This window comes from Triturus cristatus, chromosome 11 (assembly GCF_964204655.1).
Source record: "Triturus cristatus chromosome 11, aTriCri1.1, whole genome shotgun sequence".
NCBI classification, from domain to species: domain Eukaryota; kingdom Metazoa; phylum Chordata; class Amphibia; order Caudata; family Salamandridae; genus Triturus; species Triturus cristatus.
This window is the reverse complement of record NC_140594.1, coordinates 919,906,123-919,921,652: the sequence shown is the minus strand read 5'-3', so window position 1 is coordinate 919,921,652 and position 15,530 is coordinate 919,906,123. Positions and strand designations below refer to the sequence as shown.

General features: G+C 42.1%; 1 protein-coding gene across 1 annotated transcript in view; it reads left to right on the top strand.

The window, feature by feature from the left end:
* Positions 1-15,530, top strand: part of LOC146785615 (arylacetamide deacetylase-like) — a 398,643-nt gene that overhangs the window by 275,297 nt on the left and 107,816 nt on the right. Inside the window, exon 4 of the mRNA XM_085634877.1 lies at positions 15,054-15,225. Within this exon, the coding sequence (XP_085491003.1) occupies positions 15,054-15,225 (172 nt within the window). The remainder of the gene's footprint in view (positions 1-15,053; positions 15,226-15,530) is intronic.

Genomic DNA, 15,530 nt, shown 5'->3' with positions numbered 1-15,530 from the left:
TCTTTTTATTAAAAAAAAAAGTATGCAAGCCTCCATTTTACAACTATCTTTCTTTTCATATTGCCATTCTACTGAAAGACACCTTCTGAGTGCATCCAGATCTCCTTCAAAGATGTTCACAGTGTGGATTGTAGGTCATAACTATGTCTTCTGGAGTGAAAAGTATTCAGAAAAAAGAGGTATTGTGAAAGACCTTGCTTTGCCAAATGTAGACATTAAATCGATTGGTCAGAGAGGGTTAAAGTGGCACCAATTAATGCCTTTGGTGAAATCATTTCTACATCTCCCACAGCCTAACCTTATAATTGTTTACTGTGGTCGAAATGACCTAGGCACTTTAACTGGGGTAGGTCTGGAAATGCTTGTTAAGGACACCTTTGTACAATTGATGTCACTTTTTACACAAACTACGGTTGTATATTCTAATATATGCCAAAGGCACAAGTGGAACTGGTCCAACCAATATTGTCCACAGATTGAGAAAGCAAGAAAGCACGGCAAAAAGTCTGTTTCTGCTTTCTTCAGAGACTATGGTATGGGTTCTATATACCACAACAACTTGCGTTACAACATGCAAGGCATTTATAGAGGAGACGGTGTACATTTCACAGATGAAGGGAACAGAGTCTTCCTCTTGAACTTTAGACTGTGCATCGGTACTTACTTGTAGGTACCAAAATACACTCAATGAACACAACTGCTCTTTTTAGAGCCAACCAACATCTAAACTCTTACACTTGATTTTTAATTCTATTTTTTTTACACATTTTTTGCCGACGTGCGCGCACGGTGCGCGCACGCCGCGCATTTTTGAAAAAAAATAAAATGTTTTTTTCACCCTTCGGGATCCTTCAGGGACCCCCTGACAAAGGCTAGGGGGTCAGGAACTCTCTACCCTGCCCCTTTTCACGTTCTCCACCTTTCATTTAAATAAAAACACACATTTCTATTGGTTCCAAATTTCCACCCTTTCCAAATGATTCCTACCCCCAACATGATTTCTGCCTGCTAGCATAGCAGCTGATCATGAAACACTGGTGTGAGCAGAGAAGTCAGAAGTTCAGTACACAATGTTTCTATTCCAAAGAGAAAGATTGCTTGACTTTTCAAACCTAACAGCAAATCCAAAGTAATGTTTCTGTGGGAACACGTTTTTCTGAACCAATACAAAACATGCTTTTAAAAATGTAAACATACAGCCTAGTTTTTAGTTTTGAATGGTCTGAAACAGCCAATGAGCTCTTTTTATTAAAAAAAAAGTATGTAAGCCTCCATTTTACAACTATCTTTCTTTTCATGTTGCCATTCTACTGAAAGACACCTTCTGAGTGCATCCAGGTCTCCTCCTCACTCCCTGAAGTAGACTGCTGTTCTGCCATTTTCAAGTAAAATTGATACCTGTTCAGCTCCTTGTCCCAGTAAATAAGAAGAAATAGTGAGGGGAGTGGGTGTGGTGTTTGAAGATTCTGGAACAGAAACTACTATGAACCAATGCTTCTGAGTGCATCCAGATCTCCTCCTCACTCCCTGAAGTAGACTGCTGTTCTGCCATTTTCAAGTAAAATTGATACCTGTTCAGATCCTTTTCCCAGGAAATAAGAAGAAATAGTGAGAGGAGTGGCAAGGCATTTATAGAGGAGACGGTGTACATTTCACAGATGAAGGGAACAGATTCTTCGTCTTGATCTAAAGACTCTGCATCGGTACTTACTTATAGGTACCAAAAAACACGCAATGAACACAACGACTCTTTTTAGAGCCAACGAACATCTAAACACTTAAAATTGATTTTTAATTCAATTTTTTTATGAATTTCTTGCCGCCGAGCGCGCACCGTGCGTGCATCCCGCATTTTTTTTTTATTCACCCTTCGGGATCCTTCAGGGACACCCTGACAAAGGCTAGGGGGTCAGGAACTCTCTACCCTGCCCCCTTTTCACGTTCTCCACCTTTCTTTTTCCCTGTCACACACAAAATGGCGGCCGACACTTCCTGATTTCGACCGATTCGAATGTTGACTGACATGTAACCACCAATCAGAATTACGCTCGCGCACGTTATGGTGCGCGCACAGTGCGCGCACGGTGCGCGCTTATAGATATTTATGTACATTTAACTGCAATTTTCTCAGGAACTACTGAACAGTATGTGCAAAAGGCACATGCCTGACCTGAGGACTACCTCTTTGCCAAATTTCAAGTAATTCTGTTCAGCCGTTCGGGCTGTACCTTCGACTAAAGGTCCTATGGGAAAACGCATGGGGAAAACGTGTTTTGGGACCCCCCTTTTTTCTCAGCCCCCGCTTGACGAATCACCCCGAGACTTTCAGGGTAGGAGCTGAGCGGAGTGCCCCATTAGTTTTGAAAAATTCACGAAGATAAGTCATATGGTGTCAATCTGTTCAGTAGATCCTGAGAAAATCAAAAGTAAAATCACATATATATCTGGGCGGAGCCTAACTACACATCTCATCGTGAGATCTGATTGGCTGTCAGCACTTCATTCAAGAAGTGTTGGCAGCCATCTTGGGACCAATATACATGATAGCACCTCATTAAAAAGCATTGCAGTTAATAGAAGGTTTTAAGACTTTAGTTACATTATAAATCATTTGTTGATGGTACCATACTCATTTTAGGTATTGTGGTGTGTTCTAAGGTGATTTTACCATGTGAAAAAGCCTTCTGCTGTGATATCATGAATCATGTTTGAGAGAAAACTATTTTCTCATGCTTTTCCCACAGAGGTTTGGAAGGTGATCTATAAGCTAAACTGAGAGCATATTTTCTGTAAATTCATATTATCTTACTCAGTCATGTGAGAATAAAGTCTGACATTCTCAGTAAAACATGTACATCCAGCAAGGGCAGAGACTGTCAGTTGATTCCTTTGTGTTCTACTGCAGCTTCCCAGAGTGTTCTAAAGAACAACTAGAGCGCTAACAGTCTTACTTATGACAAACGTATGGCACACCTGAAGCCATCTTGGTTGGAATAAAGTGGTAACTCTTAAAACATTTAATTTAAAAACGAACAAAACGAGGGTGTTCATTTTGCCATAGAAATTATGATTAGTGCTGCAGAAAGAAAAATTAGGGCACATTTTGAGTGACTTCTCAAATCCTCTTCTATTTCATTAAAAAAATCTGACATGCAGACTGAAACATGCACTTTCAATACCAGCAGCAGACTTCCCTGGTGAGTAGTAGCTTTACTACAGTGATCTAATAAGCAACTAGTGTGCTAACATTCTGAATTTATGGCAAATGTGTGACACATCTGAATGCCTTCTTAATGGAATCAAAGTAAAAAACTGAAAGTTTTTCCTTCTGAAAACTGAAAGTTTTTCCTTCTGAGGAGACTGTAGTAAATGAGGAAATTAGGAAACATCATAACAAATAAGTCTCCCAAAATGGCCACCAGAGACAAAAGAGCCCAAATGTAGCCCAAATATCACCAAGATGTAGCCCAAGTATAGCCCAATGACAGAATATCCCAGAGTGTTCTAACGAACAACTAGAGCGCTAACAGTCTTACTTATGACAAAAGTGTGGCACACCTGAAGCCATCTTGATTGGAATAAAGTGGTAACACTTAAAACATTTAATTTACAAAGGAACAAAATGAGGGGGTTCATTTTGCCATAGAAATTATGATTAGTGCTGCAGAAAGAAAAATTAGGGCACATTTTGACTTCTCAAATCCTCTTCTATTTCATAAAAAAATTCTGACATGCAGACTGAAACATGCACTTTGAATACCAGCAGCAGACTTCCCTGGTGAGCAGTAGCTTTACTACAGTGATCTAATGAGCAACTAGAGTGCTAACATTCAGAATTTATGGCAAATGTGTGACACATCTGAATGCCTTCTTGATGGAACCAAAGTAAAAAACTGAAAGTATTTCCTACTGAGGAGACTGCAGTAAATGAGGAAATTAGGAAACTTCATAACAAATAAATCTCCCAAGATGGCCACCAGAGACAAAAGAGCCCAAATGTAGCCCAAATATCACCCAGATGTAGCCCAAGTATAGCCCGATGACAGAATGTCCCAGAGTGTTCTTAAGAACAACTAGAGCGCTTACTGTCTTACTTATGACAAAAGTATGGCGCACCTGAAGCCATCTTGATTGGAATAAACTGGTAACACTTAAAACTTCATAACAAACAAATCTCCCAAGATGGCCACCAGAGACAAAAGAGCCCAAATGCAGCACAAATATCACCCAGATGTAGCCCACATGTAGCCCAATGACAGAAGTGTGCAAAACACTTATTTTTTGTGTATTTGCAGTTTTATATAGTGCAGACTTGTCAGGTATTGGGGTGCTTTACATGAGCATTGGTTACATCACACATGATCAAATTCATTTTGGTTGTAGACATGGGGAGATCAAGTGATTTGACCAGAATCACAGAATGTTGAGCTGAAGCAGAAACTCCAACCTGGTTCCCCAGTTGCAATGGCTGCAGTTCTGGAAGTAACACTACATCCTCTCCCCTAGGTGCAACATTTAATCAAGCGGTCATCTGGATAAAAAAACATAAAGATTACAAATAATTTAAAAGTTCTTTGTCGCTATTTGAAAACTCAGAAAATATGTCCTCATTTTAGTTTTTCAGAGCACTAACCATAATTTTGATGCAAATAAGACCCTCTCATAAATGTAATTTCTAAAGGAAATACTCAAGGTATTACAGTTTTGATTACATCAAGATGACGTCAGGCGTTCCACACTTTTGTAATAAATATAGAATGTTAGCAATCTAGTTGTTCATTGGGATACTGTTGAGAGGCAGAGGCCAGGGGCACGGACTCTGAAAATTGAAGGCAGGTAGGAGAGTGCAGAGGCAACAATTTTACCACACTGGGCAGGCAGGAAGGGCAGTGGCAGCACAACAGACTATGGAGGGCAGTGGAAAGGGGGGCAGGGGCAACAAACCAACAATACAGGACTGGCAAGAGAGGCTGTGGCAATATAATAGACCATTGTGGGCAGAAGGTAGAGGCAGTGGTAGTACAACCATACATGCCAACAGACCCATTTCAGCCAGGAAACGTCCAATGTTTTTAAGCTCAAATGGGCTTTATTTGATCTGTCTCCTGTCTACAATCTCCTCTTTTTCAATGTAACTCAAAGGGGAAAATCAATACCCCAGTTTTTTTCAAAATCTCCCTCTTACCAAGTTCAAAATGTTCGCAAGTATGGTACATTGGATCATGGTAGGCAGGAGGAGTTGGGGTATGGGACATGGACTCGGATAACAGAGGACAGGAGGGACATGGAGAGGTGCACCAAACTGACCCTACAGGGCAGGCATCATGGTTTGCAGCAGCACAATACACCACACAGCGCATGCGGGACGGGAGTGCAGCACAACAATCCATAGAAAGCAATAGGGAGGGAACAGGACCATGCACATGGACAACAGAGAACAGAGGGGAAAGAGGCAATGGTAGCTAGCTGACCATAATGGACAGACAGGAGAGAAATCTGCAGCATAACAGACCATAAATGGCGGAGGGACGGATCAGGGGCATTACAATGGAACAGACAAGCCAGGAGGGAGGGAATAGGGGTCTGCACATGGAAACAGAGGGCTGGGGGCAAGGGGGCGGGGCAGGAGCAGCAAGATGACCATGGAGGTCAGGCAGGAGGGGCACTAGAAACAAGACACACCATGGAGAGCAACAATGAGACTATGATGGCATACACACAGACCATGGAGGGAAGGTGGGAGGGGGTCAGGGGCAGCTAGCTGACCACACAGGGAAGGTGGGAGGGGCCATGGCAGCACAGAAGACCATGCATGGCAAGCGGGAGGGTTAGTGGCAGCACAATGGCTATGATGGGCAGGAAGGAGGGTGCAGGGGCATGCACAAAGGACCATGGAGGAGAGAAGGGAGGTTCAGGACCTGGCACAGACAAGAGTGTTCAGGGGAAGGGGCTTCTCAACAGACCGCGCGGGGCAGGCAGGAGGAGCAGTTGCAGCACAACAGACCAGGGAGGGCAGAAGGGTGTGGCAGTAAAATGGACCTTGGAGGACAGGAGGAAGGGGATAGGGGCATGGCATGTGGACAGGCAGGGTGGAGGTGGCAGGGACAAGTTACAGTCATCTGACAATGCTAGGCAGGTGGGAGGGGAGGGGCAGCTCAACAGAACACTCAGAGTAGATAGGAGTGGAAGGTCCATGGTACATGGTGGGGAAAAAGGATGGAGCAGGGGCATGCACAAAGACATCGGAGGGCGGGGAAGGAGAATAGGGGTGGCAAGCTTAGCACATAGGCTAAGCAGGAGGTCAATGATGGGCCATAGAATGGGGCAATGGAGGGCAGGTGAAGTGGACTGGTACATCATGCTAAATGGAGGGCAGTGGCAGCACATCAGACCATGCATGGCAGGAGGGAGGAGGCTAGTCCATGGATTCAGACAACAGAGGATAGGGAGGAGGTGGATGGGGCAGCAAGCTAACTGTTCAGAGAAGGTGGGTATTAAGAACTTTATTGTTTTTAAAATGTGTGTCTGTGCGAACTACTTAAAATATGAACAAGTATGCAGCATAATCTCACTTTTATTCAGGAAGAAGAGGACGTTTGTGACTGTGACTCCGGGCTCACTTGGCAGAAACAGCCCCTCACCCTCCACCCCCCATCGCAAAATGTAATGCCCGTGAAAAGGGTAGGTGGACGCAGTGTTATATAGAACATAGTCCTGAGAGCACGATTGAAAATGAAAACTAGTTATAGTATATAGTATAAACTATGCACCAAAAAGTGTGATATAAGGTGAACCGGGGCTTGAAATATAATATGCAATACATTGTGCACAATGACAGATTCATTGGTGAGGGCGAGATAGCACAGGCACTAGCGTGTGCTATGCAATGTGCACCTTGGAGTGTAATATGCACAGGGCAGTGTTGTGTAACCTAACTAGTCTCTAAAGTTGTAATATAAATTATGTGCTGGAGAGTGTAACGTTGCATATGCACTGTGACAAAGATATGGATCCCAGATTTTAATATGTATGGCATAGCGCTGTGCGTTATAACATAGGCATCGAGGAAGGCACGTTAGATGGGGCAATATAACCCGTGCGAAGGCAAGTGTGGCATGACATATTCACGGGGTGTTGTTACAGTGCACATGGGCTTGGGAGTGTCATAGCATACGCACTAGCTGGTGGAATACAACACAGAGGTGTGAGGCACTCAGCGGGCACTGGTGGGTGTAACACAGCATTGGGCTCAGCCCGGAGCACGCTGTGACTCTCAAGTGAGATTCATCTCCTTTCCAGAGAGTAAAATAAAAAGTATTACATATTCGGTGGTGGATGTGTATTTTACTAACCGTGAGGGGGGTTTCTTGCATAGTTTGGTCAAATTTTTGTCGAATCCCCTTTGAATGGCTTGGTGTGCGTGTATATTAAATGTGCCCGTCAATAGCTATCCATGTTTGTATAAATAAACGACAAGGGTGTCTACTTGGAGAGTACCCACTTGCGGGGATACCGGGATTAGGCATGGTGGGTCGTCAGACACGTCAGAGCTTCACTAGCGGTGTAAATACATTCCACGTTGATTCATTCTATGCATAGTCACCTTTTAATGAATATCACGCAAATCGTCATGGTGATAGGTACATACGGTTTGTCCAGCATGTCCTGGGTGTTTCTATAAATATATATATTTTTTTAAATAATAAAGACAAAGGCCGGCCCCGGGGGATGGGGTCCCCGGGGCCATAAGTGGCCTGAGGAGGGGGGCCACGCAGCCCTCTCCTAAAGAATTTTAAAAAAAAAGGCAATGACCTGGGGCCGATTAAGACCATGGGAGGGCCAAATTAATTTTTTTCAACAAAAAAAATTAGGGTGCAAACCCTGGGGGATGGGGATGGGGTCCCCAGGGCCAGTAAATTGGAAAAAGAAGGGGGGCCACAATAAATAAAAGACCGGCATCGCGCCGGAGGCCACGCCCCCTCCTAGCAGCACTCTGCAAAAGCGCCCCTTGGCCAGTTGTAAGTTGGGGAACGAATTCCCCTTCAATACTGAGGGTCCCTGAGGGCCAACTAGCCCAACAGGTGTCTCCAGTATGCACCAGGGAGCTGCGTTGCAGACAGGTGTTCTGAGGCCACGCCACTTTTTACACCTCTATGCAATGCAGCTCTGTGGCGCTTACTGGAGGTTCCTAGTGGGCTAGTTTGACCCTAGGGACCCTTAGGATTCAAGGGGACTTAATCTCTCAACTTAGAACGGCCACAGGGCACGTTTACACAGTGGTGAAGGGAGGGGACGGGGCCTGAGGTGACATGTGCAAACACGCCCTGTGGCACGTTTTAAGTTGGGGAAATAATTCCCTTTCAATCCTGAGGGACCCTGGGGGCCAACTAGCCCACCAGGTGCTTTCAGTAAGCGCCACTGCGCTGCGTTGCAGAGAGATGGTCTAGGCCGTGCCCCTTTTTACATCTCTCTGCAACACAGCTCTATGGCGCTTACTGGAGGTACCTAGTGGTCTAGTTGGACCCTAGGGACCCTCAGGATTCAAGGGGACTTAATCTCCCAACTTAAAACAGCCACAGGGTGTGTTTACACAGTGGGGAAGTGAGGGGACGGGCTTGAGGTGACGTGTGCAAATACGCCCTGTGGCAGGTTTTAAGAAGTAGTTTTAATCCCCTGCCCTATTATATACTAGGGGCTTACAGAGGAGGTCATGCTGATCACACGGTGATCCCAACGCATAGTGCTCCCTAGTGTATGTAGGTGGTTTCAGTGTATTCTGAGTGTCTTTTAACATAGCACTGGCTCTAGGACTGGTTAGTCAGACTCAGTTACCACCAGTATCCGTCGTTGAGGGTACAGGATGATTTTGCAACAAGGCTTCTTTCTGCTCTTCTGTTAGTTCTTTCTGCACGTTATCCTTCTTCCTGCACTTTTCTTCGTCTTTGAGGACTTCTGTTGCTTCTTTCTGCATTTCTTTTTTTTCTTTATGTGCGTTTTTTCTTCTTTCTTCACATGTCCTATCTCTGTAGGCATAGTTAGAAATTAGCATTTAAAAAACCTTTGAAATTCACTGAAAAAACCATAGGTTTCAGGGGCGTTATAGTTAGCTGGACTTTTCACTCGTACAAAACCATTGAAATTCCCCTGTTATAGTTAGTTCAGCTAACTATAACTCGTGCGCCCGCAATGAACTGCTGATGATGTCACATATTACATAGTGACATCACTCATGACATCACTGATGACATCTCAAATGACATTACTGATGACATCATCCTTGTGATAGTGTGGTAAACCTCCTCTCCCCCTAATATAACCTTTGATACACACATTCAAAAATAGAAACTAACATTTTCAAAACAATTGACATACCAATATCAGTTACAACCACCTATTCAGTAATTCTAAGATCCACATACACATCCACTCATTCACCAACAGTCCTATACAGTCACTCATACATGTACTCACTCATCATATGTACTCATACACCTATACATCCTGTTACACAACGCCACTCATCCATAAAGTTACTCACACACATAGTCACTCATGCTAATAAAGAATCAAACATCCATTTACTTGAATATACAGTTATACACACACCACCACACTTACTTCTACAGAAACTTACACATACTTAGTCTTTTAAACAATCACTTATAGAAACACATACTTATTCATACAGGAACTCTTTCAATCTCTCACTCTCACATATACTCACTTATATACACCAATAGTCACATATACTAGTTTAAAACATATGTAGTTACTCATAAAGACACTATTGAGTCATTCACTCACTAACACACCCATGCACACACTCATCCACCCATACAGTCCTGCACACATGCTGTCTTCAACACATACAAACAGTGAGTCACTCATTCATACACCTATGCACTAAGTAATACCCCCCACCGAACCATACAGACACTCAGACACTCATACTGATACTCAAAAAAACAACTAATAACCTATATAGACAATCATGTAGCTACTCGCCAACCCACATCACTCACTAAGCCATGTATTCACTAAGATACACTTAATCAGTCAGTTATACAATCAATTTTTCAAAAACAAATCATCCATTTAGACACGTATATACCCATTTATTCTTCCATCGACCTTGAGATATACATATATAAAACATATGTAATTTTCAGAAAAACACACATTCACTGGATGATGTCATCAGTGATGTCATCAGTGATGTCATTTGAGATGTCATCAGTGATGTCATGAGTGATGTCACTGACCATGTCATGAGTGATGTAATATGTGACGTCATCAGCAGTGCATTGCGGGCGCGCGAGTTATAGTTAGCTGAACTAACTATAACGGGGGAATTTCAATGGTTTTGTATGAGTGAAAAGTCCAGCTAACTATAACGCTCCTGACACCTATGGTTTTTTCAGTGAATTTCTAAGGTTTTTTAAATGCTAATTCCTAACTATAACGTACCTAAAACCTATGGTTTTTTCAGTGAAAATATATATATATATATATATTTTCTGCTAATTCTAAGATCTGATGGCAGGTTAAAAATGAAAAATAAGGAGGGTTCTAGATAACAGGATTGTATTTTTTGCTCAGTGGAGCTCTTTGTATCATATGATACAACTACCTTGTAGTGCCATCCAATAATAACAATCTCTTCCACTCCTTCTCTCCCTGTATGGCACTCTTGCGTTATTATTCAACACTCTTTTGCACTTTCTTGCAAGTTTTACTCTTTTTTGCACTTTTTGGCACTATTTTGCACTTTTGAACAGTGTCTTTGCACATCTGTGGCAATTTTGCAAAACACTGTACAATTTACTAAAATGAAATAAGAAAGTAAATTGTATAAATACAAAGATTTTTGTCTAAAATGTGACAATTCACAGCATTTATCTAGGAACTAAATTTCAACAGAGATTACAGGAATGTATTCTTTGAATTGTATTGTTGGAATAATGTTTTCAGAGTTGCTTAATAAGCAAAAGTACATATCTCCTTTTGGTAGTTTTGAAAGTGAGGTAAAATAACACAGGTACTCTTCTCAAGATGTCCATTAAGGCTTGAGGTACTTTACCCCGAAAAATTATACAAATGCAAAAAAGTAAAATGATTATGAAAATGCTCAATTTACACAATGAAATTTGAAAAATTGTAAATTAACAATATTTTTAGGTTTTTGCATCTTTACAAAATCTATCACAAAGAGTACTCTACTAGAAAATTAACTATCATCTGTTTTAGTGCTTTGATTTTAATTGGGTGATGGTGGCAAAAGGAGGCCAGTTATACTCAGCACAGAGCACTTTGGATAGAAAGGAAAAAATGTAAAATATAGGAAGCCAGGCCGGATATGTGCCATTCGTATTCTTAAAGCCAAGAAGCTAAACAGAGTGAATTCAAAGGAAAGAGGCTTGGGATTTGATTTCACACTCACACACACAAACAGACAGACAGACACACGCGCAGTAATCCGATTAGCAGACTGAGGTTTCATGACTTCAAAGATAACATCTTCCAGTGATTAGTTAACATTTCATTTATTTTTCATTTACTCTGCGCATACTTTATTTTATATAGAATTACTTGAAAGTTAAAAAAGAACAAAATACTTAACATAATATTTGGTTCTTTTTAGCCACATCTTTGATCCCTCCACTGCTCTCACTGACCGTGTCCAATGGCACTTATTATTATATCACCCACACCTTTTATTAACCTCAATTGCTTCATTTAAATGAAGACAGTTTAGGAACATGACAAATAAACAATGTCACACTTCTAGGCCATCTTATTTTGCAAGTGCTTGCTGAGTCATTTGGGCTACCTTGGAATGCAGCCACAGACCGCAGGAGGTGTGTGCACTAGGCCTGGGCGAAGCACTACGCTACGCTCGCGTAGTTTGCGAAGTTTGCGCTACTTCGCGCTACGCGAACTGCACGTAGCACAGTGCGAACACGCGTAGCGTAGTGTTGCGTAGTGCAGCGGTCATTTTTTGCTTGCTCGCGGTCCTCAAAGTCAAGTTGGCGACCGCGAGCAAGCAAAATGACATCCTGGCGAGACTTTTTCCTTGTTCGCGATCGCGAGCATGGAAAATAAACCTCCCGGCGAGATTCCCAACGCGAGAAGGTCAGGTTTCTCATTGCGAGGGGTCGCGTATGCTCGCGACCGCTCGCGATGAGAAACTACCAGTTCGCGTTGAGAAAGCTGCAGCTCGAGTAAAAATCTACTCGAGCAGCAGAAAACTACAGCTCGCACTGTGCAAGATGCCATTTTCAATGATTGCACAGTGCCGGTTGCTTGTCCGCACTGTGCAATCATTGAAAACAACATCTTGCACAGTGCGAACATGTTACTTCGCAGTTCGCGAAGTGCTACGCGTAGCTCGCGTAGTGCGAACTTCACTTTGCGTAGCTTCGCGAAGTGCTACTTCGCGAACTACGCCCACCCTTAGTGTGCACCACAGTTTGAAGACCTCTGCACTAGTAAACGGCACAATAAATACTGGTGTCCACAGGTGAAACTTAACTTTCCATGCCATGGTTTAAAGTTTCTGCACCATATAATAAGGCTGTATATCCTTATTGAACATATGCTTCTCTTTGCAAGATAAATGTAGCACATTATGTTAAAATTAATTTGCAAGCATATTATATTCCAAATCCCACTATGGTTAGCCTAAAACATCCATTCCTTGAATGCAACATTTGACTAAAGGTTACTTGCTAAAACCTGAACCTCACAGTGACCAACCTTTATTCCCTGAATTTATTTGATTTTTCCCCTTCCTTCCTAACCAGTGCTTGTTCTGTGTAATTATTAACTCCATTTCAATAGGAAGTGAAAGATTTGCGTTCTGGAATGGGGACAGAATTATGTGGGGCCTACACCACATGTAGGATGTGATTTAAAGTCTGATGAATGGAGAGTACCATCCATATGCCAAGGTGGCAAATGACGTTACTTACACCATCCTGAAGGTATACCATCCTTTGAATTTAGATATGACCTCCCGCCCTGCATTATCTCGGAGCATTGGAAAAATCTGCTGTCAGTGTGGTTTCTTTCAATGTACAAAAGCGTTTCGTGGCTGGACGTTGTTCGTGTTGATCGCAGTCCATCAACCTTTTAACATGTTTCAGATTTTCTGATTTTCAGAAAAAAAATCCAGAGCTGGAGTTTGTTTCTGAAAAACAAAAACCTAATGATGCCCTGTGACTCAATGCCAGACTTTTCCTGTAGGTGATAGGTAGAAAAAAAGACATAACACCATCCACACTAATAAGGGCGGGCAGGGTAATGTTCTTCTTTTATAAGCCACTACTCTTTTTGAGGCATCTGAACAAGCTTTCAGTTGAGAGAGCACTTGAGGGGTCCAGCGCTGCAAAACAGACAGTTCCATATCTGGGTTAATGTCCATGCACATTTGGTTCAACCCTATATGACCATGCCTGGGATATAGCTACACCCGACTCTTAGGGTTTAATTATGTGTCTGGAGGTCCATGGACTGCCAGACCCATGGGGGCGCTGCAGTGTCAGTCTTCAGACCACCTTATTACAATTAGGGCAGTTGGACCACTATTGCCTCACCACAGCTGCCAGGAAACCCACATTCCCTGGTGGTGGTGCAGTGTGATAGAGGCAGTAATTTGCTTGGTGGGATCACCGCTGTCCCACAAAGCATATTACAAGTTTCCTCTCCACCACAGTTTTCATGGGAGTTCAACCACCATGAAAACCATGGTAGAGAGAAAACAAGGTGCCTCATGAAATGCGGATGCACAAAGGGGGGCACAACATGTGCCCCCATGTGTGCATGCACACCAGTTTCTGCACGGCATGGACTTTACAGTCCATGCTGTGCAGGAACTGTTTTTGGCATCCCTTTGCAGGGCCAATTTTCTGAGGCACCACCTGGGCAATGTCAAAAACAAAGCCACCAAACAGGAGGAAACTTCTCATCTGGCGGGTGGCCTGACTATGGGTTTGGTGGTGTGGCAATGGGGCGGACCCGGAACTGGACCGCCAAACTTGTACTCCGGCCCTTAGTAGGGTCCATTGTATATACTTCTGTGGTCTGACACCTTAAATTCTTCCATCCCCTCCACTTTTCTCCACTCGCATCCAAAACTGTCACTGAAACACACCAGCTTTCTCTTAAGCCCAGAGGGCTAGGGGAAAATATTCTAGAAGCTGAATTGAAAAATGTGTCCTTAGCATTAGTTTGGGAATATCAACATTTGTCGATAGGATACAGATACAGAAGTACAATTATTTTATTGCAAATTCTGGTCACAAAGTACGGGAGGTATTTTTTAAAGCAGTAAAATATTTTAAGAACCAACCTAGCTAGTAATAGGAGGTTTCCTAAAAATCAGCATCATACGAAGTCACAATCCCACCTACCTCTTGAATATTAATGAAGTTGATCACAAATTGCAACTCACTACAAATGGAGGCCATCTCAGAGACAATGGCCTTCTGGGGGTGGCAGACTATAATGCCTGTGATTGCTTTGAAATGGAGCAAATCTGTTTTAAAAGGCAGCATAATTTCCTTAAAGTAAATGGGGAGGTGTTGAAAAAAGTGTCTGTTTATTTAAGGTTTTTGTTAAATTTACAAATGGGAACGGATCCCAAGTGGACACCTTTTCTATCGCAAATATATTACTACCACTTTTGAGGAGTTGGTAAATTCTCAACATTTTGCAAGTGGATTTCCAATGTAAAACATTGATATTTAAGAAACTGATCTGGTGTTTGGAAAAACGTCTATTCAGAGTCCCATTTTATGAGTCAAAAAAATGTCATAGATAGGAAAAGGCATTTTAACAGTCGTAAATTAGAGTGTTTGTGATGGTTAAAATTCTTAGAACATCTGATCCACAGTAACTTTCTAAGTTTCAGGGAGAAAAAATTTCAGTTAATGTCATTAGCACTTCTTAATACATTTCATCATATAATTTTTCGTATACATAATAACCAGAAATCTGAGGCAACACATTATTTTGCAGAGATTTTTTTATAATGTACGTTTTTGCTCCTCTAGGTACAGATTAGCACCTGCTAATCCATTTCCAGCAGCCTTTGAAGATGCATATGCTGCAGCAAAGTTTTTCCTACAGAAAGAAGTTGTTGATCAGTACAATGTTGACGCAGGCAGAATATGTGTGTCTGGGGACAGTGCTGGAGGAAACTTAGCAGCAGCTGTGACACAACAGGTACAGTATTCTTGTTAGGTTTATAAATATATTTTTATGTAATAATAATTTTAAAAGTTCTAGATTTGTGCTTTCTTTAATATGTCCAGAGGGTGCAAAAATAATGACATGAAAAATAACAAACAAAAAATTTAATCATAATTAGCTTCTCATGTTTCTTAAACCTCTTAAGGTGTTGTGTGTTAGTTTATTGGACATAGTGTCTTACTCAAGACCTGTCTTTCGCATTGTTTTCTATTTCTAGTTATTCATACATTTTTTTTAACCTCATCACAGTGAGAAGGATATATGTCTAAATTATTTTC